The sequence below is a fragment of the Lycium ferocissimum genome, chromosome 7, assembly GCF_029784015.1.
Source record: "Lycium ferocissimum isolate CSIRO_LF1 chromosome 7, AGI_CSIRO_Lferr_CH_V1, whole genome shotgun sequence".
In the NCBI taxonomy this organism is placed as follows: Eukaryota; Viridiplantae; Streptophyta; class Magnoliopsida; order Solanales; family Solanaceae; genus Lycium; species Lycium ferocissimum.
Window position 1 is genome coordinate 32,856,045 of NC_081348.1, and position 27,391 is coordinate 32,883,435.

At 35.4% G+C, this 27,391-nt stretch overlaps 3 protein-coding genes across 4 annotated transcripts; 2 read left to right on the forward strand and 1 right to left on the reverse strand.

Annotated features, from left to right (window-relative positions):
* The first annotated feature begins 345 nt into the window (after nt 1-345).
* Nucleotides 346-5,606, forward strand: LOC132064474 (PHD finger protein ALFIN-LIKE 7-like). Its single transcript, XM_059457466.1, has 5 exons — nt 346-748; nt 905-937; nt 2,774-3,002; nt 4,933-5,053; nt 5,147-5,606. The coding sequence occupies exons 1-5, from the start codon at nt 661-663 to the stop codon at nt 5,417-5,419; spliced, it is 744 nt and encodes a 247-aa protein (XP_059313449.1). The 5' UTR covers nt 346-660; the 3' UTR covers nt 5,420-5,606.
* Nucleotides 5,458-8,469, reverse strand: LOC132064473 (pentatricopeptide repeat-containing protein At1g14470). 2 transcript variants are annotated; one of them, XM_059457465.1, is made up of 2 exons: nt 7,103-8,469; nt 5,458-6,988 (listed from the first exon to the last, which is right to left on the reverse strand). In XM_059457465.1, exons 1-2 carry the CDS (start codon nt 8,388-8,390, stop codon nt 6,108-6,110), a joined length of 2,169 nt encoding a protein of 722 aa, XP_059313448.1. In that variant the 5' UTR covers nt 8,391-8,469; the 3' UTR covers nt 5,458-6,107. The 2 variants fall into 2 exon arrangements, with proteins under 2 accessions (XP_059313448.1, XP_059313447.1); XM_059457464.1 differs by having other exon boundaries at nt 5,458-8,467.
* Nucleotides 8,470-9,759: 1,290 nt separating this feature from the next.
* On the forward strand, nt 9,760-19,243 carry LOC132064475 (histidine--tRNA ligase, cytoplasmic). The gene is given in 9 exon segments (XM_059457467.1): nt 9,760-10,101; nt 10,949-11,651; nt 11,654-11,950; nt 13,611-13,790; nt 14,626-14,883; nt 15,290-15,424; nt 16,582-16,860; nt 17,503-17,640; nt 18,656-19,243. Coding segments are annotated over 9 exon segments (2,604 nt in total). The 5' UTR covers nt 9,760-9,787; the 3' UTR covers nt 18,956-19,243.
* The last annotated feature ends 8,148 nt before the right edge of the window (nt 19,244-27,391 follow it).

Consider the following 27,391-nt stretch of genomic DNA (forward strand, 5'->3'; position numbering starts at 1 on the left):
ACAACAATGTCAAAATCAAAACCCACAAAACGCAGCATCACAGCCTTCTTTTTTACACCTCTGCCTCGTAATCAAACAAGAAAGAAAGAAGATAAAGAAACCCTTTTCATTCTCCAAGGCAAAAACTTCATCTTATGTTCCTGACCAATAAAATATTCTCAACTAGGACTATTATAATTTAACATGAAATAAAAACGACATTTCACATCAGATTTCTCATCTCTCCCACATTTTTTTTTTTTTTAAAAAACCCAATAGATCCAAGTACTAGTATATACAGTAGTTAGTAGTATTACATATAGTATATATATATATATGTACTATTTACCAAAGATGAAAATAAAAGCAGCTCTTAAAACCCTCTCTCCCCACTTTCCATTTTCTTCCCTCTCATTCTCTCTCTCTCTATCCATTTCGTACAATTTCTCTAATTACTTACTTACAATTTCTCATAAAAATTTAAGCTTTTTCCTTTTATGAATCTTGATTTTCATACCACATAGCAAACTAATTTTAAAATTAGGTCAAACATGAAGAGAAAACCCTAGCTCTTAAGCAAAACCCTAATTTCCTTCAACCCTTTTCTTGTTTTTTCAAAGACTCAATTTTTTTTTCTTTTTGTTGTGGGGTTGTTAAAAATTGCGTGAAGACAAAGATAATATGGAAAATACGGTACCTAGAACTGTAGAAGAAGTATTTAACGATTTCAAAGGTCGTAGAGCTGGTTTAATCAAAGCACTTACCGCAGGTTTGTAAATTTGTTTCCTTTTTTTAAAAACAAAAATTCATGCACTTTTATGGGTTTTTGAGTATAAGCGCTTTGTGGGTGTTTTTGAATTTTGTTAGTTTTGCTAATTGTGATGTTTCTTATTTATTTATTTTTTTGTTTGAAAAATTATTGCAGATGTTGAGAAGTTTTACCAGCAGTGTGATCCTGGTGAGTTTTTGTTGCTCAGTTTTTGATTGGGTTGTTGTGTTCCAACAATATTTGCAAATTTGAATCTTTTTGTGTTATTGAGCTTGTGGTGTATTTCTGAATGTAGTATATTTCCTATAAGCTATAGCTTTTATTTTCTTGGACTGTTATTCCCTTTTTTTTTTTTTTTTTTTTTTTTAATGTTCATGTTCCTACTGTATTCTGGAATTTCATGTCAATGTGGTAGAGTTATGCTACTTGATTAGGACTTAGTGATTGTTAATATTTCAAAATTTTATAATTTGCTTCTTGTCCTGTTTTTGTGTAACCGCAATTGTGGGATTATTATACTGGGTATGTTGTTTTGTTGTTTCGTAATTTCTATGTCGTTGTTCCAGGGAGTGGCCTAAAGCACATGGTTATAGCTTTCTGATTGTTAGCATCATTTTGTCATTTGATGTTCTTCTTTGGCTGTTATGCAGGAATGGAAAGATCATATGTATATTAAGTAGTTAATCGTGCTTCAACTGAAAAATTAATTCTTCTGCATTTACAACAGAATTATCATGATCTCAAACTGCATTCCAGAATATGAGTTGTAAAAACGAGATCGTTACTTAAAATTTTATGTCATTTAGTGAGAGTGTCAATGTCAGAAGTGTTTTTATCGTAATCCTGATGGCTGCGTATCAATTTTCAAGGAACAAGAGATGTAAAACTTCCTTTATGTAGCAGCGATCGTCATTTCTCTATAGCAGTGACGCAGTGTCTCCAACCATCATTAATCTTGTTTATGATGGGTAAATAGGAATGTTCCAATGTTGCATTAAAGAAACGTCAGACTTTATCCTGATTGTATCAACTGGTATACTTATAAGGGTAAAAAGCATATGATTGCAGTTTTGAAAACGCTTTGATGTTGTCATGACCTTTTTGGTATAGATGCATTTGGTGTATACATACTTAAGCTGTCTGGAGGCAGTTTAGTTAAAGTGGGTTGAAGTTTGTGTTCGGTGTGGGAGGATAGTATCTGTCAACTTGTGACTAATAAATGCCCGTCTTCTCTTTTTCTCTTTCTTGATAAGTTTGTTCTCCTTTTATTTTTCTTTTGGGGGGAAGGTGAGAGTTACTGTTATTTCTGTTCTGTGAAGTGTGAACACAATTTCAGATATTTGGAATTCCTTATTTGCTGGCAGTAATAGAGGTGCATTTTTGTGCCAGCATTCATGAATTGTTTTTGAAGTATTTGATATATTAGTGAAACATACCCTAGCTTTATTCCGAACGTTTGACTCCTTTCTTTGATGCGGTGTCTAATTTGATTAATGATATATACCCTAGCTTTATCCCGAACATTTTAATTCCTTTCTTTGATGCTGTGTCTAATTTGTTTATCTTTATTCTATAGTCTCAGTAAATAACTATATCTGAAAAACTGTTAAATTCTTTATTTCATTCTTATATTTATGTTGTTCCCATTTGTAGAACTGCTGATTATGACCTTTGTGACGATGTATATCAGTACACTACTCCTGTATCAAACAGTTGTCTTGGTCTTTATGACAGTATATATCTCTCCTAAATGTTCGTAGTCCAATCGCATAGTTATTTAAGGACTTTGTGGATTGTTTAATCCGAACTGGAACTTGTAAGGATAATAGATTTTTCTTTTTGTGTTATTGCATCATTCCTCTCCCCTTCACTTCACAGTTTGCCCTTTCTTTTTCCTTGTTTTGAGGCTTGTTGGGTGTTTACCCTCATTGGATGTTCAATTCTTGTTTTCTTTAGATTACTTATGCAGATCATTTATGAAGTGTTTATGACAATTTGTGAATCTAACCATATGTTTACTTCCAGAAAAGGAGAATTTGTGTCTCTACGGGCTTCCCAATGAAACATGGGAAGTAAACCTCCCTGTGGAGGAGGTTCCTCCAGAACTTCCGGAGCCTGCATTAGGTATTAATTTTGCACGTGATGGAATGCAAGAGAAAGACTGGTTATCACTTGTCGCTGTTCACAGTGATTCATGGTTGCTTTCAGTTGCTTTTTACTTTGGTGCACGGTTTGGGTTCGGCAAGAGTGAAAGGTAATATAACATCTGTTACCTTTAGATTTCAGCTTTATCTCTTTTAACTGTCTTGTGAACTTGCTCCTTTCTGTTGCATTTCATTTGAATGTGTATGTTATTCCTGTTTGTTGGAAGACGACATTGGAACCTTGGGGCTACCTTTTGGCAAATGTGATAAGTGTTGTGCCATATGCCTCCCTCCCATTAAATTCTGTCTGGATTTTCTACCCTCCCTTCTAAACTGTCTTTGCAGTGTCTGTTAGGTAGTGTGCGCGTGTATCTCATTTTATCTGTTCAGGGGTGGATATACTGGCATAAGTTGAGCTACTTCTTTCCATAGTAGCTCCCCTCATGCTGCTTAAAGCTCACCTCCCCAAGCATTTAGTGCATCCAGAACTTGTGTGCTCCATTCATCGATTTTGGGGAGATAAGCTTCTGTCATTGCTGTTCCTTTTGTTTCATCGGTGAGATATAGTTGTTCCATGAAAAAATCACAGAAAAATTTACTCAACAATCATGTTATGAAAGTCTTCTCTTTTCCGGAATTGTTCTTTCTAACCCAGACAGCAGGGCCTCCCCTTTTTTCTCGTAATCTTGAAGAAATTGGTATACATATTCCTTTTTCTTGTCCTCTCGCTTACTACATATTGTTTGACCTGCTTTCTGCCTCTCATAGAGGTATGGTTAACCCAACAGTGAATCAATCAATGAGCTAGGCCTGATCCAAACAAGTTGGGTTTGATTCACCGTGTCTGCTTCTCTCTCTCCAAGATTCAGTATTTAGAATGCATCTAGTTAGACAATCTTATGCTTGCCATTAATCAACCACAACCCTTCTGCTTTATTGGCATAGGAAGGCTCCCATAGAAAGTTGTGGTTGATTGATGGCGTTGAGTTTAAAACATTTTCATTATTCTAAGGTTTCACAAAAGCGCCAAGAAGGTGCAAGCATAGTGAGTTTAAAAGTTAAAACATTAGAACTCTACAACTCTTAGCTGTAACTAGGATTGCACTAAGTTAGAACTCTAGAATGAAGCCAGTCGGATTTTTGGCAATATAGGAGTCCACCTTCAACCTAAGTTCATTTAGTCAGTGTTTCATATTCTCTGTGTCATGAAAAGATGTGTTATTTCTTTGTCTTGGTGAGTGCACCATTGACTTGTTGCAATGATATTCTTGGTGTGATGAGATCCTAAACATCTTCCGTTTTTTAGGTTTCTATTGTAGAATATGTTTACCAACCTTATCAAAATGAATATGGAGTTGCAATGCCCTTTGTCCTTTCACTATTCAGGGGAAGGTTATTAGGTGCTAGTTATTTGCCAAAAGCAAATTCATGCGCTTAGTGGCATTGGTTGTGGCATCACTGGATAAGATAGTGTTTGTTTGAGTGAAGCTAAGGATGTCTCACATGTCGAGATATTTACCATCAGCTGGTATTTCATTAAATAATATAGTGCTCTGTTGAGTGAACAGCAGGAGGTCTGACATCTTGAAAGGATCAGCCGTTATTATTCGCTGTAGCATCATTGAATAGGTTAGTTCTTAGTGAGTACGTGAAGGATGTTTACTATGTCGGGTCATTCAGAATGGCACAATGCTGTATAATACTTGGATCAACTTTTGTGTAGCAGGTTTTGTCCCTCTTTTCTACGCTTGAGTCCACTTTTGTATCTGCTGCTACTGTAGGTTAGAGAATCTTCTCGATGTGAAACTATGACTGAAATTGTTATAAGCTCGATTTATACGGGGAAACTGGTTGCATGGGGTTCCATAATCTTGTGTACTATGACCAGAAATTTTAACTTAAATTTGGTTTATGTTTGTCCAGTGTCTGGATAGTTTGCCTAGCTAGTCCAATCTCATAAATATGGCTTCCATTCGTTAAATGGTTATCTGAGATCAATTTAGAGAGGATAATTGTTTTATTTTGGAAATCATGTATCAGGAAGAGGCTTTTCCAAATGATAAATGATCTCCCAACAGTGTTTGAGGTTGTAACTGGAGCTGCTAAACAGGCGCGCGATGCTGCTCACAACAATAGCAGCAAAAGCAAATCAAGTGGAAAGGTTCTCATATACAGGACCTAACATATATAATTACAGTCTTGTTTTTTCATTTTGTTTGAACACATGTTTTCTGATATCATCTTTGATGTGCAGTCTCGACATCCAGAGTCCCAGCCCAAGGCAGCAAAGGTGTCTCCACCCAAAATGGAGGATGAAAGTGGGGAGGAGGAAGAAGAAGAAGATGAACAAGGGGCAACTCTCTGTGGAGCTTGTGGTGATAATTATGGCCAAGATGAATTCTGGATTTGTTGTGATATTTGTGAAAGATGGTTCCATGGCAAATGTGTGAAGATTACTCCAGCAAAAGCTGAGCATATCAAGCAGTACAAGTGTCCTAGTTGCAGTAGCAAGAGAGCTAGAGTTTAATTTGTGGCAACTTTAAAAGAAGCATCAATCAAGTGGTGATGTTGGAACGTCTAGGACTTCTAGTTCAGTTATCAATTGTCATCTGTGTCAAAGTTAAATGTTTGCTGATGCGATGTCCATTTCATGAACATTTGCTTTCTGTTATCTTGTTGGATTGTGTTTTAGATAAAATTTGTGCCTGTGATCATATTGTGTTTGGGGATCCATTTTTATCTTCTTTTACTTTAATGGCTTATCTAAATACTACACTGCGGTAGTATGAGAAATTCAGAACTTTTGCGATCCTTAGTTTTTGAGTACAGGAACAACGATCTGCTTAAACTTATTAAAATGTGAAAATGAAACGAATACAGTTTCTGGTGGACAAGGACAATATAACAATTATAACCTGTTAACTCTTTGCATTCATAGTACTAAAATCAGATCAAGTAACAGCCTTCGCTGAACCATTTCTCTATGGCGAACTGTAATATTCAAGTGTATTTATATCCACACAACATAAATATTGCTGCTGGAACAAACTAACCAGCCGAATAGAGCTGTCATTAGCAGTCTCCGAACATACTGGAGAGATCCAGCAAATTGCCATAGCCTAACATGCCTAACTATTTTTCTGTAACCTAGTCAATATTGCTGATCTGAGAACAGAACATCATATATCAGTGTGGTTTGGTATAGTAAGGCATGACTACCAATAGTCTCCACATGAACACTGCCCTTCACTGAAGCAGTGGAACCGATTATTATCCCTTACAATGATCTCCCTCCCCTCCAACTTTGAAATGATTTTGATTGCCGTGTGGCAATCCCTACATATTCTTAGGTTCTTCACCACCCTTATGACCGAATGTGGTTCAGTAACAAGAAGTGCAAAAGCCACAGCCAACTTCTCACTATGAGTCCCTACCATCTCTTCCATCTCTTCTTCTTCAACATCTTTTAAAACACAGCTCTTATCAGCCATGTATCCAGCTTGCCTCATCTTCTTTTCTGTTTCAGCGAGCACTCTATAAACATCTGCTGATCGCTCATGTGACCTGTCACCCACTATAAACCTGTGCATCTCACCCTCGTGTTCAATCCAACTCCACCCAGTCGTCTTATTTACTCCTCCAATTGTCATCAACCCTCTCACCCTGTCTACATCTTCCCATCTTCTTGCTGAGGCATATATGTTTGAAAGCAATACATAATTACCTGAATTTTCTGGTTCTATTTCAAAGAGCTTACTAGCAGCAAACTCTCCAAGGTCAATCCTTTTGTGAACTCGACTAGCATGTAAAAGGGAACCATATACTCCAGCATGTGGATGCATTGCCATACTTCCAATCAAACATTTTGCTTCGTCTAGTTTACCGTTTCTACCTAACAAATCAACCATGCATGCATAGTGATCGGAGTCTGGATCTTTGATTGAATCAAATACCCTTTGACCTTCTTCTAGCAATCCACCATGACTGCATGCTGTTAGTACCCCAATATAGGTTATTCGATCTGGTTCAATATTTTCTTTCTTCATCTTCCACAACAATTCAACAGCTTCAATGGCATTGCCATAAGCTGCCAAACCTGTAATCAATGTGTTATAAGAAATCACATCTCTGGCTTCCATCGATTGGAAAACTTTCTCAGCATCTTTCATATTACCACACTTGGAATACATGAAAATCAGAGCATTATAACCTGAAATGCTCAGTTTGATTTGATGTTTTTCCAGGAAATTCACTGCCCAATTGCCAAATTCTAAAGCCCCAAGGTGTCCACAGGCTGCGATCACACTAACCATGGTGACTTCATCAGGTAGCACATCTTTTGTTATCATATCTTTGAAAAGGTCAATAGCTACTTTTGATTGTCCATTTTGAGCATAACCAGCTATAATTGAGTTCCAAGAGATGACATTCTTCTCAGGCATCTTATCAAAGAGCTCACTCGCAGAAGCCAAATCACCAACTCTTGCATACGCGGAAATCATTGCATTCCATGTAACTAAGTTCTTATATTTACCTAATTCATCAAAGATCTTCCTAGCCATATCAAGATTCCCACACTTAGCATACATGTCAAGTAGCGCAGTCTTTGCAAAACAATTCAAGCGAACACCCTTCTCATTTATCATCTCCACAAGCCTCTCGGCAAGGCTAGCATCGCCATGCGAAGAACACGAAGAAATGACAGTAACCCATGTAGTTTCATCAGGGCAAACCCCACAACTCATCATCTCATTAAACAACCTTATCACCTCTTCAGCACACCCATTTTGAGCATACCCCGACAACATTGCATTCCAAGACACAACACTTCTCTCCGGCATTCGATCAAAATACTTTCTAGCATTCTCCAAATCTTTCCTTCTTGAATAACCAGTAACCATTGTAGTCCAAGTAACAACATTCTTCTCATTCTCAGGCATCAAATCAAACAAACCCCTCGCTTCAACTTCATTACCCCAGTTCCAATACCCTGAAATCATAGCATTCCAATCTGCAACAGCTCTCTCAGGAATTTCATCAAACAGTTCTCGTGCAATCTCTACAGGCCCAAACTTTCCATACATATCCATAATCGCATTACGAATAAACCTATCCCAATCATAACCCATTTTAACACAATAACCATGAAACAAAACACCCCACTTTCCAGCTGCTTTGATGAGAATCGGGTACACAAACGCATCAGGTGTAACATTTCTTTTCTGCATTTTGTGAAACAGGTAAAGAACCTCAGTTTGATCACCCAAATGGGAGTAGAATTTGAGGATGTTGGTGAAAACGAAGACATTGGGTTGGTGGACTGAGTCGAAAACTCTGCGAACATATGAGGGCGGCGCGTGGAGGCGCGTGCAGAGATTGATGAGCTGCGCCACCCAGTAGTTGTCGGAGTAAAGAGAGTGTTCAAAGAGCTGTGCATGAAGCTGTTTTATGTGGTTTAGTTTGGTGGCTTTCAATGCAGCCGTGTGCAAGTGTGACATTACAAGTACGTTATTTCAGTGCTAATGTTGGTCCTTTTTTTGTTAACCAACCTAACTGTTATTTACGTCACAATTTACAACTACCCTTGTTTTTGTTTTCTACTCCCTCCGTCCCAAAATATTATCGAAGTTTGACTTAACACATTTAAGTATAAAGAAAGATTTTTAAAATATGTGGTTCAAAATAAGTCTTAGATATTTATGTGATTGTAAATCATATCATAAAGTTAAATTGTTTTTAAATATAGAAAAGTAAAAATCTTTTGAGACAAACTAAAAAGAAAAGGAAGACAGTCTTTTTGAGACGGAACAGAGTATTTAACTTTTACACCAGAACTACATGAAGAAAAAAATTATTACTATAATTTGTTTTTGTTGATAAGGGACCTGCAGCTACGACTACCCTTGGTGCGCATAAAGTAAACCAGGCTCCAAGATAAATTAAACCCAATATTATATTATTATAAAAAAGGTACTATTTGATTTTTGATTTAAGAAAGGAATCAAATTATCTTCAATTCTTAAAATATACTAATTGTAAAGTGAAGAGGAATATACTTTCCAAGATGGATTCAACTTTTGTCAGTTTAAAAGTAGTATGTGCTAAAAGAGGGAACTATATTTTAAATTATGGATCAACTTTTCAATTTTAATAGATAAAAAAAAAAAATATTTTTTAGAAGAAATAAAAGTGTCTTCAAAGTAGAAAACATTTGGAACAATTCCTAACACTAAAAAACATTTTAATTGTATTTTCAAGTTTCTTCAACATAAAATATATTTTTTAAGGATTAGAAAAATCTATTCATCCACCGTCAATATTTAAGTGGTTTACTTTCTTTTTTAGTCTATTTTAAAAAAAATGTATCTTTCTATATTTAATAAGTTTCCAATTTCAAAATTATAAATGATAAGTTTAAGATTACAAAATTTTAAAAACTACACACATTTTTAATTTAAGAACATAAGATTTTAAAATTTTCTTTTATTTCTTAAATTGAAACAGAGGGACACTTAAATTGGACCAGAGGGACTACATTTTGCATGGGCAATTTGTCGAATTGTCCTTCATGAGGGATTGCATTTTGCATTGAGTGTTCTCCAAGTCGAACCAATAATCTCGGCAATTCAGCAACTAAAAAATTGCTCCACTCACCTGATGACAAAAATTAAAGACCACCCCCACAATCCCCAAAACTAAACCAAACCCCAACCGTCCAAGCCCAACCGAGGCCCATATATATCTCCAAATAAACCCAAAACCAAACCCCAACTGCCTTACCAATTCAGCAGCCCAATTCCATTTCTTCCCCAAAAAAACCCCTAATTCATTTCTACTGCTTAACCACCCATCACCTTTCACCCCCCTTATTCCCTTCACCGGCGAGTTCGCCGGAATGGCAGAACACAAACACGTAATTACAGTTGGCGGAAAAGGCTCGTCACTCTCATCATCTTCCGTCTTCCAAATATCCAACGGACTCAGTCGCCTTAACATTGACTCTTCAGCACTCTCCAAAGCATCATCCTCCAATTCTAAAACCAACAAAACAAACACGCCTACACAATCTTCCACATTGTCAATCCTCAGTAACTTAACACCCGAGGAATCTAAAGCCTCTCTCGTAGTTCTCCTAAACAAGCTCTTACTCTCTTCTTCAACTCCCGCAACTATCACTCAACTTTCTGACATCATCCTTAATGATGTGACGTCATCCTCTACTATTGATGGTGTTTCCCCTGGTGATTTAACTGTAGCACTAATAGCTTTATCTTTTGGCAAAATGATTTAACAATAATCTTATAATTTTTTATTACTCCTTCCATCCCAATTTAAGTGTTTTAGTTTAACTAGGCACAAATTTAAGGAATAAAAGTAGACTTTTGAATATCGTGATCCTAAGTTAAAGTAAAGATGTGTGTAATGTATTAAATTGTTCTTTGAATCTTGTGATTTTAAACTTGCCATGTAGTATGTTTGAGTTATCAACTTACTAGAAAGAAGCGCTCTTTTTGGGACAGACCAAAAAGGAAAGCAAGGCACTTAAATTGGGACGGAGGGAGTAGTAGATAGGAGGTTGTGGAGGGCAAGGATTAGGGTAGATGGTTATTAGGGAGTAGTAGATAGAGCGTTGTCTCGCTTATTCTTCATTACTAGCAGTCATAGTATTTCTCCTGCAGTTCCTTGTCCTTCGATTTCTGCCATTATTTACTGTCTCTTGTTCTTTTGCTTAAAATATTGTTTTGTTGTTGTTATTGTCCATTTTTCTTATTTGACTTGCTTTATTATGAGCCGAGGGTCTACCGGAAACAACCTCCCTATCTCCCAAGGTAGGGGTAAGGTCTGCGTACACTCTACCCTCCCCAAACCCCACTTATGGGACTTCACTGGGTATGTTGTTTTTCTTGTTGTAATTTTTTAGGCCACAAACCGAACAAGTTGTTGGGAGAATTAGATGTTTTAGCAACAATAGATATACTTTTGGCGACAATGAAAATTTATTGTTTGCAAATTTGTTTTATATTTTGAAATTTATTATAATGCCCATAAAATATAGCTAACAACATTTAAATGTTGACGGCGTTTCCTCAGGTGATTTAACTGTAGCAGCAATATCTGGAATCTCTGCTATCTTAGACCATAGAAGTTCAGCTTTGTGTGTTATTGTTGATGCTATTGCTGCTTTGTCTTGTGAGGCATTGGGAGCCGATATTTCAGCTTTTAACTTGAATGATTCTGGTGATGGTTCCTCTGATAAGGACGTTGTTTCCGTGGCTGCTGATTTGAAGATCTTGCTTAACGGTTCGAAGTTCGTTAACCGTGAAAGTGATGAACCCGCCGTATCTGATGTTCCCGTAGCTCATGGAAAATTTAGAGAGATTTCCCGGCGTTTGCATTCCAGTACACGTGTCCAATTGAACTCTGCCATTGTATCCAATTTGGGATCTAATGGTACAGCCAGGGCAATGTGTGCCACATTGTTTTCTTTGGCTGTGGTCCTCAAGGATTTGGGTAACATCAGTTATAACCGAGCAAAACACATTGTTGATTCGCGCATTACTGGAGATGATGAATTTTGTGCAATGCTGTTAAAAGAATGTCCTCGACCTGATCAGCTAAAAGCGCTATTCGTGTCTTTGGTGTCAGCTCATTCGGAGGAGGAATATGTTAAGTTTGCACATGATGTCAGCTCTTTACTGGGGATGGTAGAGCAAATAATTTCATGGGAGGCCCTGGCTGCTTTCGTATCCCTCGAAGGAAGGGACTTCTGAGAGGTCAGACGCCCAGTAATACGAGTGTAGGAGAGGATAGTGCAAAGGCAGCTAAGAAAGGAGGAAAGAAAAAGAAGATTCTGGGTAAAGGTACCACAGCTCTGGTGCAGATTTTGAAGGATAGGCTGTTGAGCGAAGCATCCCAGACCGTCAGGGTTTTGGGGGATTTAGTTCACCATTTCTTGTCGCTACTGGACCCGAAGGACTCGGGATTTGACACTTTACTGAGAAAGGTGAAAGACATCGTGGAAAGCAATGAAAGCCGCCGATTGCCTAAACTCCCAAAGGTAGAGAACCATACTATGTTATCTTTGTCACTCATCTTTCAATTCTTTTTGAGAGAACAGAGTAGTTTTTTTTTTTTTTTTTTTTTTCCTGCTGCTTCAATATGATTCCCTCGTCACCTTATTGAATTATTAATAGCAGTTTGATTCTGATAGTTTGGCAACTGGCTGAAGACTTGGCTGTCTCCTTTATTTGCTTATGTGAAAAAGATGTGTCGGAGTAGGCCTCTGAATTTGCTTTTAATACGAGGTCATATGGTATGAACACCCAATCTGAATCCTTAAGACAATGGTATGGAGTGGCGCAAGACCCTTATAAACAAGTGTACACTATTAGATCAATAGTTTGTTTATGATTTTTGCAGAACACAACCAGTAATTAGCTGGAAATAGTTAAGTTCTTCTAGTGCAACCTTGGCGATTAACCAGAACTGTGGAAATAATATTTTTTAAAAGTGCAAGAACATCAGAAATTGGCAGCTGTCATATAGGATATAAATGTATTTCCTTTAGTATTTTCTACTTCTGAATAAAGTTCTGATATTTATTCTTGTAATAAAGTCTCAAGGATAACAACACTTTAAACCTGATTGTAGTTCCGAAAGGTTCTGATCAATTTACGGCGAAATATGTCTTCATTTTCTTCTGTAACATCGTCTTTTTTTGTCTTTTCTTTTTTAATCTTCAGTTGTTGGGTTTTATTTTGTGAATGAATTCTAATTTCAGATGAACTGAGAAGGGCTTTGGGTTGCAAATAGGGGAGAGCTTCTGAATTATAGCTCTGAAATACTTACAGGTTTTCTGTGGGGTGCCTTCCAAATCTAAAGCATTCAACAGCAAATGAAAAATGGCATCATAGTACGGATTTGTTGCAGTTCTAAGTGGGTTTTTGCTTCTGAAAGTGATTTTTTATCCTCTTTTTTGAGCCAATGTTTGCTTTTCAGAAGCTACCCACTTAAGACTCTTCCGTTCACAAATTCGTCTCCAAACGCCATTACATTTTTTATTTATTTTGACTGTTGATCTTGATAAAAAAAAGTCTCAAGTTTACCGAAGACAGAAGTAATCTAATTCTTATGCTTCCTCTCAATTACTTTTTAAACACTTTAATATTCAATTTAGCAAAGACAATTGTTATGCTTTCGCTTAATGTCTGCACCTGTCGAATAGTTACTGTCCATTTGGAGTTTGGTGGAGGTTTTCCAGCAACTGGATGGAAACATTGATGATGTACGCTAGGTTTTAGGTGATGCAATAACAGTAATTGGCTGACCTAGAATCAGAGGATACAGAGGTGGAGTTTGAGTTATGAAAGCCTTTTTGCGTCTGGATAAGTGTGTGAAAGTAATGAGGCCATAACAACTATAAATCCCTTTGGACCCAAGAGAGATTGTTGTGATGAAGGTTTTTGATCAGCTTTATGGCTAATATTGCTTAGAAGGCTAACTAACTTAAGGAGCTGAGGCATTCTGCGATAAACTTGATGCTCAAGTGTATCTAATTTATTGGGAGCCTTGCATGTCGAAGTTGGAGTCTTATCTCTGAATTTTGTAGGTTTCAGCCCCTTGACAGAAAGAGCAAGTAGATTTTTAATTTGCTGTCACAATGTTTTCTATTAGGTAATTAATTTGCTGTCACAATGTTTTTGATTCTTTTGTGACAGGGAACTCGTGATTTTGCAAAGGAACAGATGGCTATAAGAGAGAGAGCTTTCTCAATTATAGTTGAGGTTTTCAAAAGGCATGGTGCTTCTGCTTTGGATACTCCTGCTTTTGAAATGCGAGAGACTCTGATGGGAAAATATGGAGAAGACTCAAAATTGATATATGACCTTGCGGATCAGGTTTACTAGTTAATTCATCTTGCTATTTGTTCATTGATCTTTGTTGGTGCATCTTATCACATGGGAGCTCCACGCGCGCGCGCGCACACACACACACACATATGATTGGGTACGTGCCCTCAAGGGTGTGCCCTTCATCGATGAACCTTGGGATATATGATGGTTCAAATTCCAATAGAGGCAAAGAACGTTGGGAGAATTCTTTTCATTAGCCTGTGCTGATGTGAGGTAGCAGGTACCTCGTGGATGGGTTAGTGGAGATGCCTACAAGCTGCCTGTAACCCACCATTGTCAAAAAATAAGCAAACATATAATTATAATTGGGACAACAGTGTGGGTAGTTGGACTTTTTTCAAAAAGAAATTGTGTGAGATTTTGTTGGATGTATTTCATATTTTCGCTAAGATTTCAGTAACTGCAACTTATCCCTATCCGTCATTTAACTATAGAAATTAGAATATTGGTAATTTCACTTTTGTACATGTTTTGTTTGCATTTGATTTTCCGTGTAAAAGGCTTCACCTTTCTCCATGATTATTAGAAATTTTATCTTCCTGTAGAACTACCTGTGTTCTTCCAATCCCTACCTTTCGTAGTGCAGAATTGTATGCTTTGCTGTACTTTAAATACAAAAGTGGTATTTGGGTTGGAGAGTGAGGTTTTTTAGAAGTTACAAGTAAAAATGAGTCTGATTGTGTTAATATTGACATACTATTATTTAAGAGGTCACTGGGTTTTTTGTTGTTGTACTTTTATTTAAGAGGTGTTCATTATTTAGTGCATACTTCATGATCTTTTTGATACTGATTTCTCCTTTCCCCGGTACTGTTTGCAGGGGGGTGAACTTTGCTCTCTTCGTTATGACCTGACAGTTCCGTTTGCCAGATACGTAGCAATGAATGGTCTGACATCCTTCAAGCGTTATCAGATAGCTAAGGTGTACAGAAGAGATAATCCGTCTAAGGGTAGATACAGAGAATTCTACCAATGTGATCTTGATATAGCTGGTCAGTTTGAGAAGATGATGCCTGATTTTGAGGTCATAAAGATTTTGACCGAGTTGTTAGATGAGCTTGATATTGGAGAGTATGAGGTAAACTTTCTAATGGTTCTCTAGCCATGTCCAAATTCAATCTATGCTTGTTGGTTGACCTTGGACTGATATTCATCATGAAAGGACACAATTTAGATTTTTAGTTCCCATCACTTGAAAATTGTCTTTTGATTGTTGCATGCACTCCTCCTCCCAATGCGTCCTCTCAAATCATCAACTTACATTACCACTGTATTTTTTGGTTATTTCACTGGAACAATTTCTATTTGTTTGGCTATGCATATCTATCAGGAGTTATACCATTTCTATATGTATATATTTCTCTTTATGTTTCCTACAATCGAGAACATTCTGGTATTTTTTCTGATGCAATCTCAAGGAATCATCTGTCCTATTAGTGGTGTATGGCATTAATAATTATGTGAAGCTTCTATTCTTTATTCAGGTAAAGCTTAATCACAGAAAGCTGCTTGATGGTATGTTAGCTATATGCGGGGTGCCACAAGAGAAGTTCAGAACAATTTGTTCAAGCATTGACAAGCTAGATAAACAATCGTTTGAGCAGATAAAAAAAGAAATGGTGAGGCATAGTCTCCAGTAGGCATAAAGTTGTACAATTTATTAAGATGGCTATCCAATATTATATCTATTATTGGGGATTTTCCTAGTATTGACACACTATTGCTAGTTTCGGTATCTTCCATTGTAGTTTCGGTATCTTTCAATTATTCTGTAATTAACACAAAAATGAAATAAAAATTGTAACAAAAAGTGCCGATTCATGCAGTGTTATTGACAATCTATTAAAAACACCTAATGAATCTTATCTTCTCCCTTCCATATTTCTGATTATGTCCTTTCCAATACCAAAGATCAATTTTCTCTTGATTAGAGTACTTGAAATGGCGGGGGTTGGGGTTGGGGGCCTCTAAATTCCAGAATAGTTTGAGTTGTTTTTGTTGTGATGTGAACATTATAGCCAATCATTAGGGCAAGAAGATGAGAATGTTTGATGACCCATTGATCCTGTCTGGTCTGATTTTACCATATCTCACCGGTGCTTTTATGAACTCATAGCTTGGTCTAACTGGACGGGTCTACTACTAATTCCCAGTTGAACAGTTCAGCTGACTGGTTCTGGTTTTAAAACATTGAAAAAAGGATAATATAATGAAGGGAAGAAATGTTCATGTTCTTCTATGTTTCCCTCGCTTTTCCCCTGGGGCGTGGATACCAGGATGATCTCGAATTTCAATGTGAAATCGTACTTTGGTTTTTATAATTCTTTTTCATTTGTTCTTGTGGGCTTCTAGCATGTTAGAATGTAAGGACTCTCTGAAGGTTACTCCCTCTTTATGGTTTTTGTTAGTATCTTGCTGCTATATTTCATTAGTTTTTTCGAGTTAATTTGATGCTCCGTTGGGTAGTTTTTCTTCTTAAATATTTGATTCTCTAATTTTTTAAACTCATTGCTGTTTCCCGCCTCTTAAGGTTGCTCCATATTTCAGTCATTTACTCCCTCGTAATTTATTCAGGGCGATTAATCAGTTTCAGGGTGAAGTTAGACATTGTATGTAAACTAAAATTAAGCAACTTAGGAATGACTTGAAAAATACTGTGTTTCTAGACCTTTTAATCAAGTCTCCCGAAACTTGTGTTAAAAATCTGTCAAATTTTATCTTTGAAACAGAGCGAGTATGTAATAAGCACTCTAATGCTACTGTCATTTTGTAACAGGTGGATGAGAAAGGCTTAAGTAATGAGATGTCAGACAGAATTGGTACATTTGTCAAATGGAGGGGACCTCCTGTGGAATTATTATCTAAGCTCAAGCAGGAACGCAGTTTTTTGGAGAACAATGAATCTTCACTTGCATTGAATGAATTAGAGATTATGTTTAAAGCTCTTGAGAAGTCCAAGTGTATTGACAGAGTGGTTTTTGACTTGAGCCTTGCAAGAGGCCTTGATTACTACACAGGAGTCATATTTGAAGCTGTCTTTAAAGGAGAGACTCAGGTAGATCTCTGGGTTAGCTAAAAAGTTCTAGTTCTAGTTACCTATGCTATGCTTTATTACTTTGGCTTGTCGATGTGGTGATAATCAATTCATATTTTGTGCATTAGGCATCTAAGAAGTATATATAGATGGTTCGAGTTCTAAACATTGATTTTTTTAGGCGTATAAGAAAAGTATATATAAATTGTTCAAGTTCTCAACATTGTCAGGAGTCGAAAGTATCTCTCTCAAGTACTTTTGATGATTTTGCTTTGACTTCCATATTTCTGAAATGTAATCTACACTGGAGTAACCAGTGTATATTATTCTAGATTTTTCTGTCTCACATACTATGTTCAGTGGTGAACACTGTCAACCTAGGTAATTGACTCTTCCCAAGGCAACAGCAGGTTTGCAAGCCTCCAAGTGCAGCCTTGTTTTATTTAAATGTCTTCTGCATCATTATACCCTGATGAATGGCCTCCGTTGTGTAGTATCAAATTTGATGGTGGAGTTCTAGTAGTTTGATTATGGCATAGACCTATATAAAACTCTCTGTGCCTACTTCTATGTTCCTCCTATTATATGTGTCTGTGCATGAAATGTTCATAAAATAAAGTTTCTCTTCACTGAGCACTACCGCTGGTCTGGAAATGCCTGCAGGTTGGTTCGATTGCTGCTGGTGGACGTTATGACAATCTAATAGGGATGTTTGGCACACGGCAGGTTCCTGCTGTTGGGATTAGTCTGGGAATAGAGAGAGTATTTGCAATCATGGAACAGCAGAAAGACAAGAATCAGGTGATAAGAGCTAAATAATCATATTTGATTTGTTTCGAAATAGACTTTGGTAGTTTTCACCTTTTCTACTTGTTGCACATCAAATCAATAAGTAAATAGAAGTGTCTCATCCCACAAGTAGGGTCTGGGGAGGGTGGTGTTTACGCAGCCTTACCCCTACCTTGTGAAGGTAGAGAGGCCGTTTCCGATAGACCCTCGGCTCAAGTAAAGCATATCAAAATCAGAAAGAAGGAAATACAGTAGTGAAGAAGCCATACTGTTTTAAAAAAAAAAAAAAAAAAAATACAGTAGTGAAGAAGCCATACTGTTTAAAAACAAATACAGTATTGATGAAGCCATGTAGAAATGAACAGTAGCAACAACAAATAATACGATAACCGAAGCAAAGGAAACAATAGGTAACGTAGAATAAGATAGTAGGAGGGTAAATTAGTAATACTGCTAAGGAAACTAGATAACACTCGACTACCTACAAAGCTTGTACCCTAATCCTTGACCTCTCTCTAGGGTCATGTCCTCGGTAAGCTGTAGGTGTGCCATGTCCTATCTAAGCACCTCTCCCCAATACTTCTTCAGCCTACCTCTACCTCTACCTCTTCAGCCTAGAGGAGACAGTTCACATAATTCAATATGATAACAAAGCGGTCGAACTGATACTACTGCAAACTTACTCAAGACTTGATAAATGTCCCTATTTCATGGTGCACATAATGCAGTTAATAAACAAGTGTACTCACACAAGAAGCTGAAAATGAATGAAAATGGGGTAGGTCGAGAACAATAGAGAGACATTGTGTTCTGTTTTTCTTGTTTTTTTATTTTATATTTGTCCACTCAATGGCACGTGCAGTCTGCATGTCTGAAGATGTCCTAAATTTTTTGCATTGTACTAGATCCGTTCCGTTGCTACCTATTATCTTATAAGCTCCTCTCTCTCTATCTCTCTCTGAAGTGTTAATTTGTGCACACTCTGTGTCGTTGATGGTATCATTATTTCTCCTTGAACAATTTCCAGGAAATCCGTGCCACTGAAACTCAAGTTCTCGTTAGCATTCTTGGTGATGATAGTGCTTTAGCTGCTGAGCTGGTTGGTGAATTGTGGAATGCTAAAGTGAAAGCGGAATTCATGATACATAAAAAAGTGATGAAACATATTGACCGGGCCAGAGATTCGAGGATCCCTTGGATGGTAATTGTTGGTGAGCGCGAACTTAGCGAAGGAGTTGTTAAATTGAAGGACGTTAATGCAGCTATTGACTATGAGGTCCCCAGAGGTAAGCTTGTGGACGATCTATGCAAACGATTAGGCATGTAATTTCTTGAGTTCTTAGTATTGTTAGATTGAAACAAGCTTACATTTTGTTTTTTTTTTTTTTTTTTTCTTTTTTTTTTTTTTTTGTTGGAGGGGGGGGGGTTGGGGGTGCATTGGCCCTACTTGTCCCCATTAATCCACAAGACATTACATTTTTCAGAACCCATTACGTGTGAAATAAACTAAAGCGAGACGATGTAAGTTCATTTTACAGTGAGAACACTCCTTCCTATTAACACTCGGTCTAACTTTAAATAATATCAATATGTACAAAAGAACTACTGTGAATTATTTCTGTGTTGCCTGAATCTGGAGCGCGGCAATTGGGCATCTATCATCCTAGCTCGAAGCCTTGAACTTGACTCGGCAATCCCTTCTCATGAAAGAAAAATTACTGGTTCCAGTCCTCCTTGCTCACGCTAAACAGTTACATGTGTCATTCGTCTGGCTGAAGCAATGTTCATGTGTGCATTGTGCCAGTGTAAGCATTTCTAATGTCTCTGCCTTAGCTTGAAGTTGCCACTGTGCAGTCAACCTTCCTAGGATAATGTCCCTAGCCAAGGTTAAATATGTTTCATTATGTAGTCAAATCTCTCTATAACAACATCGTTGGGTCCGAAATTTTTCAGCTGTTATAGAGAATAATCGTTACACACCTATAACAAAGATTGACATTTAAATAATAGTTCGTTGTTATAGGCCAAAAAAATGCATAAAATCCAACTTTCATTTTTAATTGTCAAATTCTAAGCTTAATCACACTTTGTACCACGAAGGGAAATTGTTTAATAATGAAAATATATATATTCATATGATATTTTTTTGTCATAAATAGTGTATTAAATGATCAAATATTTGGTCAAAATCTATACACTTATTACTGGTAATCGTAGGTATTCTGTTATTATAAAGATGATTAATTATTATATTATCAAAAAAGAAGATACTGTATATATGGGGCGTAATTTTACAAAGTGCGTCATCGTTATAAAATTAGTTGTCGTTATGAAGGTGAAATGTCGTTATAGTATAAGAAATATAACATAAAAAATCTGCCCGAAAAAACTTTCAGCTGTTATAGAGAGTTCTAACTGTATACCCCTTTTCCTTCTTTTTGCACCAGCTAACACCCAAATAGATAGCTTCCATTTCTGCTTCAATGTTGCTGTCAAAATATGTGTGAACAGAGGAACTCATCAACATTTGCCTTTGAGTCCCTCAAAATTGTAGCTATACTCGATTTACTACCGCCCATCAAAATTCAACTTAAAGTCTGCCAGTAGGAAGATTTTCCATTTGACTTGGGTAACAATGATTGGATTAGTGTTTTAAAAAGCGGGGCGTTTTATATATGCTTAGGCGAGGCGTAAGTCCAGGCACGGGGCGTAGCCCCATGGGTATTTAATTTTTAATATTTCATAGAATAATATAATTACAATAAATACTTTTAAATAGGTAAAATTACAGAAAAAAATATAAAAATGAATTGTAAATAAATGAAATATATATGTGTGCGCGCGCGCGCGCGCTTGATCCTCACAAAAAAACTAATCAAAGCAATCCATTATACGCCACTTACAACTTGTAATTATATATAACATAATTTTACAGGTATAAACAATACAATGAAATAAAAGCTATTATAAAATGCAAATTAACTTTAACATCTTTAACTGTCAAATAATGAAAAAATCACAATTTCTTAAAATAGTATTACTATCATACTATTCATTTTATCTCCCTATAAGCAAATAATCAATAAGCCTTATCAGTATTATAATTAAAACGTAACTCCTTCATGAATAAAAATAAAATTACTTTCAAATGGCAAAATAATAAAATATGATAATTTTGATACATAGGACAAAAGACCAATAACAAAGTGAAAATTTACAATTCGATTATGTATTTTTAAAAGAAATATAAAGTGATATTCACCCCATGATGTTCTCAAATGTATGCAATACTACGACTTATTATTTGAGTTACAACCAATCTTCTTATTTCTATAGATGAATTTTTTTTAAGTACCATTCATTTGTTAAAGAATTATAAGGGCCAACGATTTTAATTAAGGTATTTAACATATAATTTGTGTACGAACTATTAGGCGAGCCCCGAGCGTTGGACGTACAGTCGGGCGCTTAGGGCATAAGCCTCACAGGAACTAAGTCCTGCACATGAGCCCCGAGGCGAGTCCTGAAGCTACCTTTTAAAACACTGGATATAGGATAGCTCAAGTTCTCGGCCATCTCCACCACAGCTTCCCATCCTTTGGCAATATCAGATGTTGCAAACTCCAGTTTCATTAATTGTCTTACCGAATGAGTTATCTGATTAGACAATCATTAAGTTGACGCTTTCTGGTGAGTGCTTTGCACATTGCATTACACCTGGTTTTCCATAATTCCCTGCACAGTTGGGTAGGATCTTCAAAAGTAGACCATGCTTTTTGTTCTTTGGTTTCTCATTTCAACGTCTCCCATAAGAAAAAAGAAACTCGACTGAGGTACTCTTGTGCCAAATCAACATAGAGATCAGTGAAGGTCTCGATTGTCTCAACACTTTCCGGCTGCTGAACAAGAATACATACAATTACATGGGATTATATGATGAAATTATCTCCATTAGAAATGAATAACTATTTAGCAGATATTCTGTATTTTTATCTTGTGTTTAAAGGCAGGCACTTAGAGCCAAAATAGCATGTAATAAACAGTATTTTTATTACCATTCAAATACTCCTTCCACTTTGAAGAAATTGCACGGTTTACCCTTTAAATGGACTGGCCTTTAATTTTTGTCCTTCAAATGGGCTGGTCATTAATTTGTCCTTTAACAATCAAACTTATGACTAACGACATAAGTTCTTTAAGGACAAAACGCATAACTTGTGGAAACAATATATCTGATCCTATAAATATTGGATGTATATAACTTGCTCGATGTATGTTACTAATGAACTCGAGTAACAATGTGTAGTAACCTTACTATACCTCCGTTGAATGTATTTCTGCAAATTTTGAAAACAGTACATCTGATCCTATAAATATTGGAGGCAAATTGACAGCAAAGGCGCAAATTAAAATTATAGATCTTAAATGTGGACGATTGTTATCATTACGAAACTCAAGGATACACATGAGTTAGTAGCCAACAACCTTTCTCGAGGCCTTGGACGGATAACCACAGCATCCGCCCCCCTCTCCCCCTCCCCCGCCCACCCAAACCCCCCACATACACCTAACACACACAAACACTAGATTCTTTTATTAAAATAAAAAACAAGTAAGAAAATACAAAAATAAATTTGCACATAATACAAGCAAAACTTAACTTAATTATGACCTCTTGATCATGGGACCGCTACTTATAAAAGCTTCACAGTGTCTTGTTTTATATTTGTGCGGCTCGATTGAGACTCGTTCAACAAACAAACATGTCATGATCCTATGAACATTTCTTCAACTATCTCAATCGAACTTTATATCATTACCCAGAATACAAATGAAATGATGCTCCTTAGATAAATTCAAAATAAAAACCTAATCTAAAAAGGTTGTATTGTCTATGTTGGTACTTACTTCTTGGATCATATGTATAGTAGTAGCACACTACTTTCATTTCATGATGTCCCAAACAAGCCTCACATTCATTGAATATGTTTCAGTCCCTTAGGAGTGGCACATAATCAAGTCCTTTTCTTTTTGTTTCACAGTCTCCTCCTCATCAAATCATCAAGGCGGCCCCTTTTAGCAAGTATTAGAACACGTATATGCACGTTACACCACTTATCTATAACCCTGTTACAACCATGTACTTTAATTTATTAATCAATATTTCGCTCTCAATGTATATAATCTGCTTGACTTGCTTTCTGACTGCTCATGGATGTATACATGAATTTAACACATTCTTGATAAACAAGTAAACAATATCGCGTGTACAAATTTTCACCACATCCTTCTTTAATGTGTAGAAATATATACAAATCGAGTGCATGCACCGAAAAAAAGGGGAAACATAGTTTTATTCTCTTTTAAAAAGATGACTATCAAAATCTTAGAATAGTATTTTGTGACGTTGAAATACCTGACATATTGAAAAGTATGTGATCTGATTTGATAGACTGACCGCAAAAAGGGAAGTGTTTATGAACAATAATACAATTTCTTGTATGTAGCGTGTGGCTATGTCTTCAAATTTTTTGTCCTCTCGACGAGATTAAATTTTAAACTCACTCTTAAAGCAGTCTATTACTATCAGATAATGTTGGAAATAAAGCTACTAGTAATGCAAAGGATAAAGAAATTCTCTTTACTCTTTATTCCTGTGAATTCTTTTTCCTCTATTCATTCCTGTCTTATGTGAAATACACTTTCTTCCACATTGGTGGTGGAAAGAAGTGGTGGAAAGAACTTTCTTCTTCTTTATATTGAATTGTGTATTATTGGGCTAGTAAAGAACTAGAAAAAGGGAGTGACATCACACACATGAGAATTGGGCTTGCAAGGCAAAATGAGTCGATTATCCAGATATATCCTTACCTTAATATGTCCAGATTCGTTCCATGAAATTGATTGTGCAGATTCGTAACCTATGGAATGAAATGAGCCATTGTTCAGATTTGTAACCCATAGAATTAAGTGAGCCACTATTTGGTCATTACGGTCATCTTCCGGGTGCAAGCGTTTAGGAGTGTTGCGGAATCTTGGGGAGTGACCAAGCTAAACGATTTGCACAATAGCCGGTCTGAAATCACTTTCAAGACAATGACTTGTCATGACGCAGCGTTGATTCGATAAGTTGTTTTCTTGTTTTACTTGTTCTTGATAATATTGTTTAATTTTTACTAACAGATAAATCATTAAATGCTTGATTAGAGTAAAAAGGATTCAAATTCAATATGTACTAATCACAAATGTAACTATATGTCAAATTTAGGTTTTGTAACTTTAAGGAATGCACATTAATAAGTCTAGAGAGTTCGAGGTATTGATTTTGTTAAATTCACCTCATTCATTCAAATAAGGTTTTCCTTTTTTAGCTTATTGGATCATGCTAGAGATATCTTTATTTTTTACACAAAGGAGATCTAAAATGAAAACACATAAAACATTTTTGTAAAGTCATTTTCTTCTATTCAAATTGTAAAGAGTTATGTTCACTCATCTTCTCGTTCCAAACCATCAATATTTGTTTCTTGACTTATACAATGGTGCAACTACCAAGAGATTTACACTTAACTATGAACTCTAGATGGGATTCTTGAAATATCACTAAATAAAGTGAGATCGATCGATCGAAGAGCTTATCCATATGCTAAGAACATGTTGGTGAAATGATTAACGAATAGGACATCAAAACAGTGCATGTGGCAAGTGTTTGCAGGCTACTATTAACGTCTTCTTAAAGAAAGCGATAGTAATTATCTCTTGTACATGTCTTAAGACAGATCTTTGTAACCAACATTTGACTAATGGATCCATCATGTGCTTAATTAGCAAAACCATATTGTCATTACTTTTCCAATCTGATCCCGTTAAATCAACAAATTTAATTTTCAGATAAATGAGGACATTTAGAAAAGGGACGTGGTTAGAAGAGAGTGTCTAATTAAATGAGGACCAAAAAAAACATGTTCCTTTCAGAAGTGGCGAATTTAGAATTTAGAATCAATGATCTTTTTATTTTTTTTACATATGTATCAAATTTCATGCACAAATATATGTAAATACAAAAGAAAAGGGCGATAAACATAATATCGAACCCGTTATGTCTAATCTAGATCCGCTAGTGGGAGGGGTTGTTTAATTGTGGGTACAAGCACATGCTTTTGCAATAGAAAAATAAAAAATTATTAGGGTAAGGGTTGGATGCTAAGCCACAAGCATATATGCTACTTTAACATTTTAATATTATTTGCATATATTTGACCAAGCAGTATAGTTTGAAGATTTGGATCTTGACAAATGGGAAAAAAAAAAAACTGTAGTGATGGATGAGGACTTGGTGTTTAATTTGATCATGTCTTTCAAAATCAATAAAGGGGCCCCTCACAAAATAAATACAAACATGCCTAGCCCACTTCTAATTGTTAGTTTTGTGAAAGGTTTTATCTCATTTCTGTTCCTTTAATCGTTAAAAAGATATAAATATTACTTGTCCTGGAAGTTGAGTTTGTTCATATGTTGCAATTTATTCTAGAGTTGCAATTGTATGGACAAATTGTACAAAATGCATTGTTTAGTTTACCTAGGTGAATTGTACATTTCTATACTACCATCACAACAACTTTTGGTCTCTCATTGTTTTAAAATCTCTAACCATAAAATTACTTAGAGATATTTCTTTTGAGCGGATGAAAAAAGAAAAAATTTGTTAGTCTTTTGCTTGAATTATATATATATATATATATATATAGGTCTTTCTATCTATTAAACCTCTTCTATCTGGGGTAATTCCAAGGATCAATGATCAACTTTTACTTTATTGCATTAAAATTACTAAGTTATTTTTTAAATGAAAAAGTCACAATTAGTATTTTTAGCTAACTATCAGAAAATGTTAATAAACAAATAATTTGTAACAAAAGTTAACTTCAATAATTGTAAAAAATTCCCCTTTTTTCTTCTTCTCCCCTGGTGACTTTTTGTATATATATACTTAAACAAAGTTGAGTAATTTTTTTATTATAAAAAATAATATAATGACTTACGTGATACTTTGGTAAATTGGATAACTTTTTCGTTTTAAAATAATCGCTTAATGACTTTGGTGCAATAAAACAAAAATATATATGATCATCCATGAAACTTGTCCACTTTTTGCTCTTTATATCTTGCCTTTTCTTTCGTTGTTTAGTTGATATTTCATTTTAGAGTATTGCTAAGTTTTCTTCAAATTTTATAAAGTTTACTTATATCCACCAACTTTGTATGAAATGTTTGAATTTGACCTAAAATCCATAATGCCTTGTCATTTAAATTTGTAACTACATGTTCCTCAATGATTTCTTTCCATTAGAAAAGTGCACACTCTTATAATAAATGCTATCATGAATTTACTGCCTTATTTGGTTTACAACTCATAGTAATTGAATCCACCTTTCTTTCTTTTTATTTATATCTCCACACGGCTTTCTTCTTATCATTTTGGTTCATCATCAACTCCACCAATCATGCAGTGTGAATTTATTTTCTTCTACTAACTTAATTCTGCCAATGATGTGAAAAAGCCAAATTCCTAGCCGTGATTCTTGATTGATTACAGCAATCACAAAATATGCAAATTAAATGAATATACATTTATGATTCAAAACAAAAACAAAAAAAATTAAATGATAGTTTGCTTTCTTTACAATAAAAAGGAAACTAAATCAGGAAATAAGTGAAAGTATATTCACGAGAAATGCGGTGTATTCATTAATTTTGGAGTGGGTAATAAATAACTTGTCTCGTTCGTTGCCTTTAATTCTTGTTATTTGAATGGATAACCTTTGAAAATGGGTGTCAAAATAGTACACCTAATAATTATAATAATTTATTTTCTTTATTTATACGCATCTATTTTGTGGTCCAAGAATTCATTTAGTACGTGCGTATATAATTGAATAATTCGTTTTCTAGTATGGACTTTTCATATTTTAATTATAATAGCTACTATTCCTATTTGGCTGAAAAAGCAAGGTTGTTTAATTTGGGATAAAACCAGACGATACTTCCATTGGCAAAAGAAAAAAGAAAAAAAAGAGAAATGTCGAAATACACGATCTATCACATCAAATAATAAGATATTATTATTCATTAAATAAAAAGAAGAAAAAAATGAAAATATATGGAAGTCTGGATCTATTTTTATTTGGACCTACATTTACGCTCCTCTTTCAGTAGTCTGAATACTGAACAAGCATTTGACTCTATTACACATTATCATTCAAATGGACCAATTCATCAATAATTCCACTACCTTACAAACATCAAATGGGAGGGAAAATATAAGGAGAGAGAAGAAAAAAGAATCACACACACACACACACACACAAAAAAAAAAAAAAAAAAAAATAGAGTAATCTTCATTTGGTGTTTTTATGTTTGATTGAACTCGAAATTTCATTTTGTGAATTTTAATTTGTTTGAATACGTAGTTTCAAAATGTAAGGAAAACTTTTGAATTTTTAGTGTTAAAATAAGGATGGGCGTAACATATTAAAAATATTCTTTAAATTTTGTTGATTTTACATACCATTTCATTTTTTAACAAGAGACTTTAAAGATAAAATATGAATATTGGAGTTAGAAATTTACTAAATATATTAAAAGAAGACATTCTTTTTTAAGACGAAAAGAAAAGTACACTTCAATTTGGGATTAATTTTACTTGTACTCCTCTAGTTTCCCCATGAACAGAGAGCAATTTTCCCTGCATTTTAAAATTTTT

Bases quoted from the DNA above. Each gene is read 5' to 3' on its own strand.
- LOC132064474 (XM_059457466.1), top strand. From the start codon at position 661: ATGGAAAATACGGTACCTAGAACTGTAGAAGAAGTATTTAACGATTTC. The intron at 749-904 runs GTTTGTAAATTT...AAATTATTGCAG, and splicing joins AATCAAAGCACTTACCGCAG to ATGTTGAGAAGTTTTACCAG. The intron at 5,054-5,146 runs GTTCTCATATAC...TTTGATGTGCAG, and splicing joins AAAGCAAATCAAGTGGAAAG to TCTCGACATCCAGAGTCCCA.
- LOC132064473 (XM_059457464.1), bottom strand. From the start codon at position 8,390: ATGTCACACTTGCACACGGCTGCATTGAAAGCCACCAAACTAAACCAC.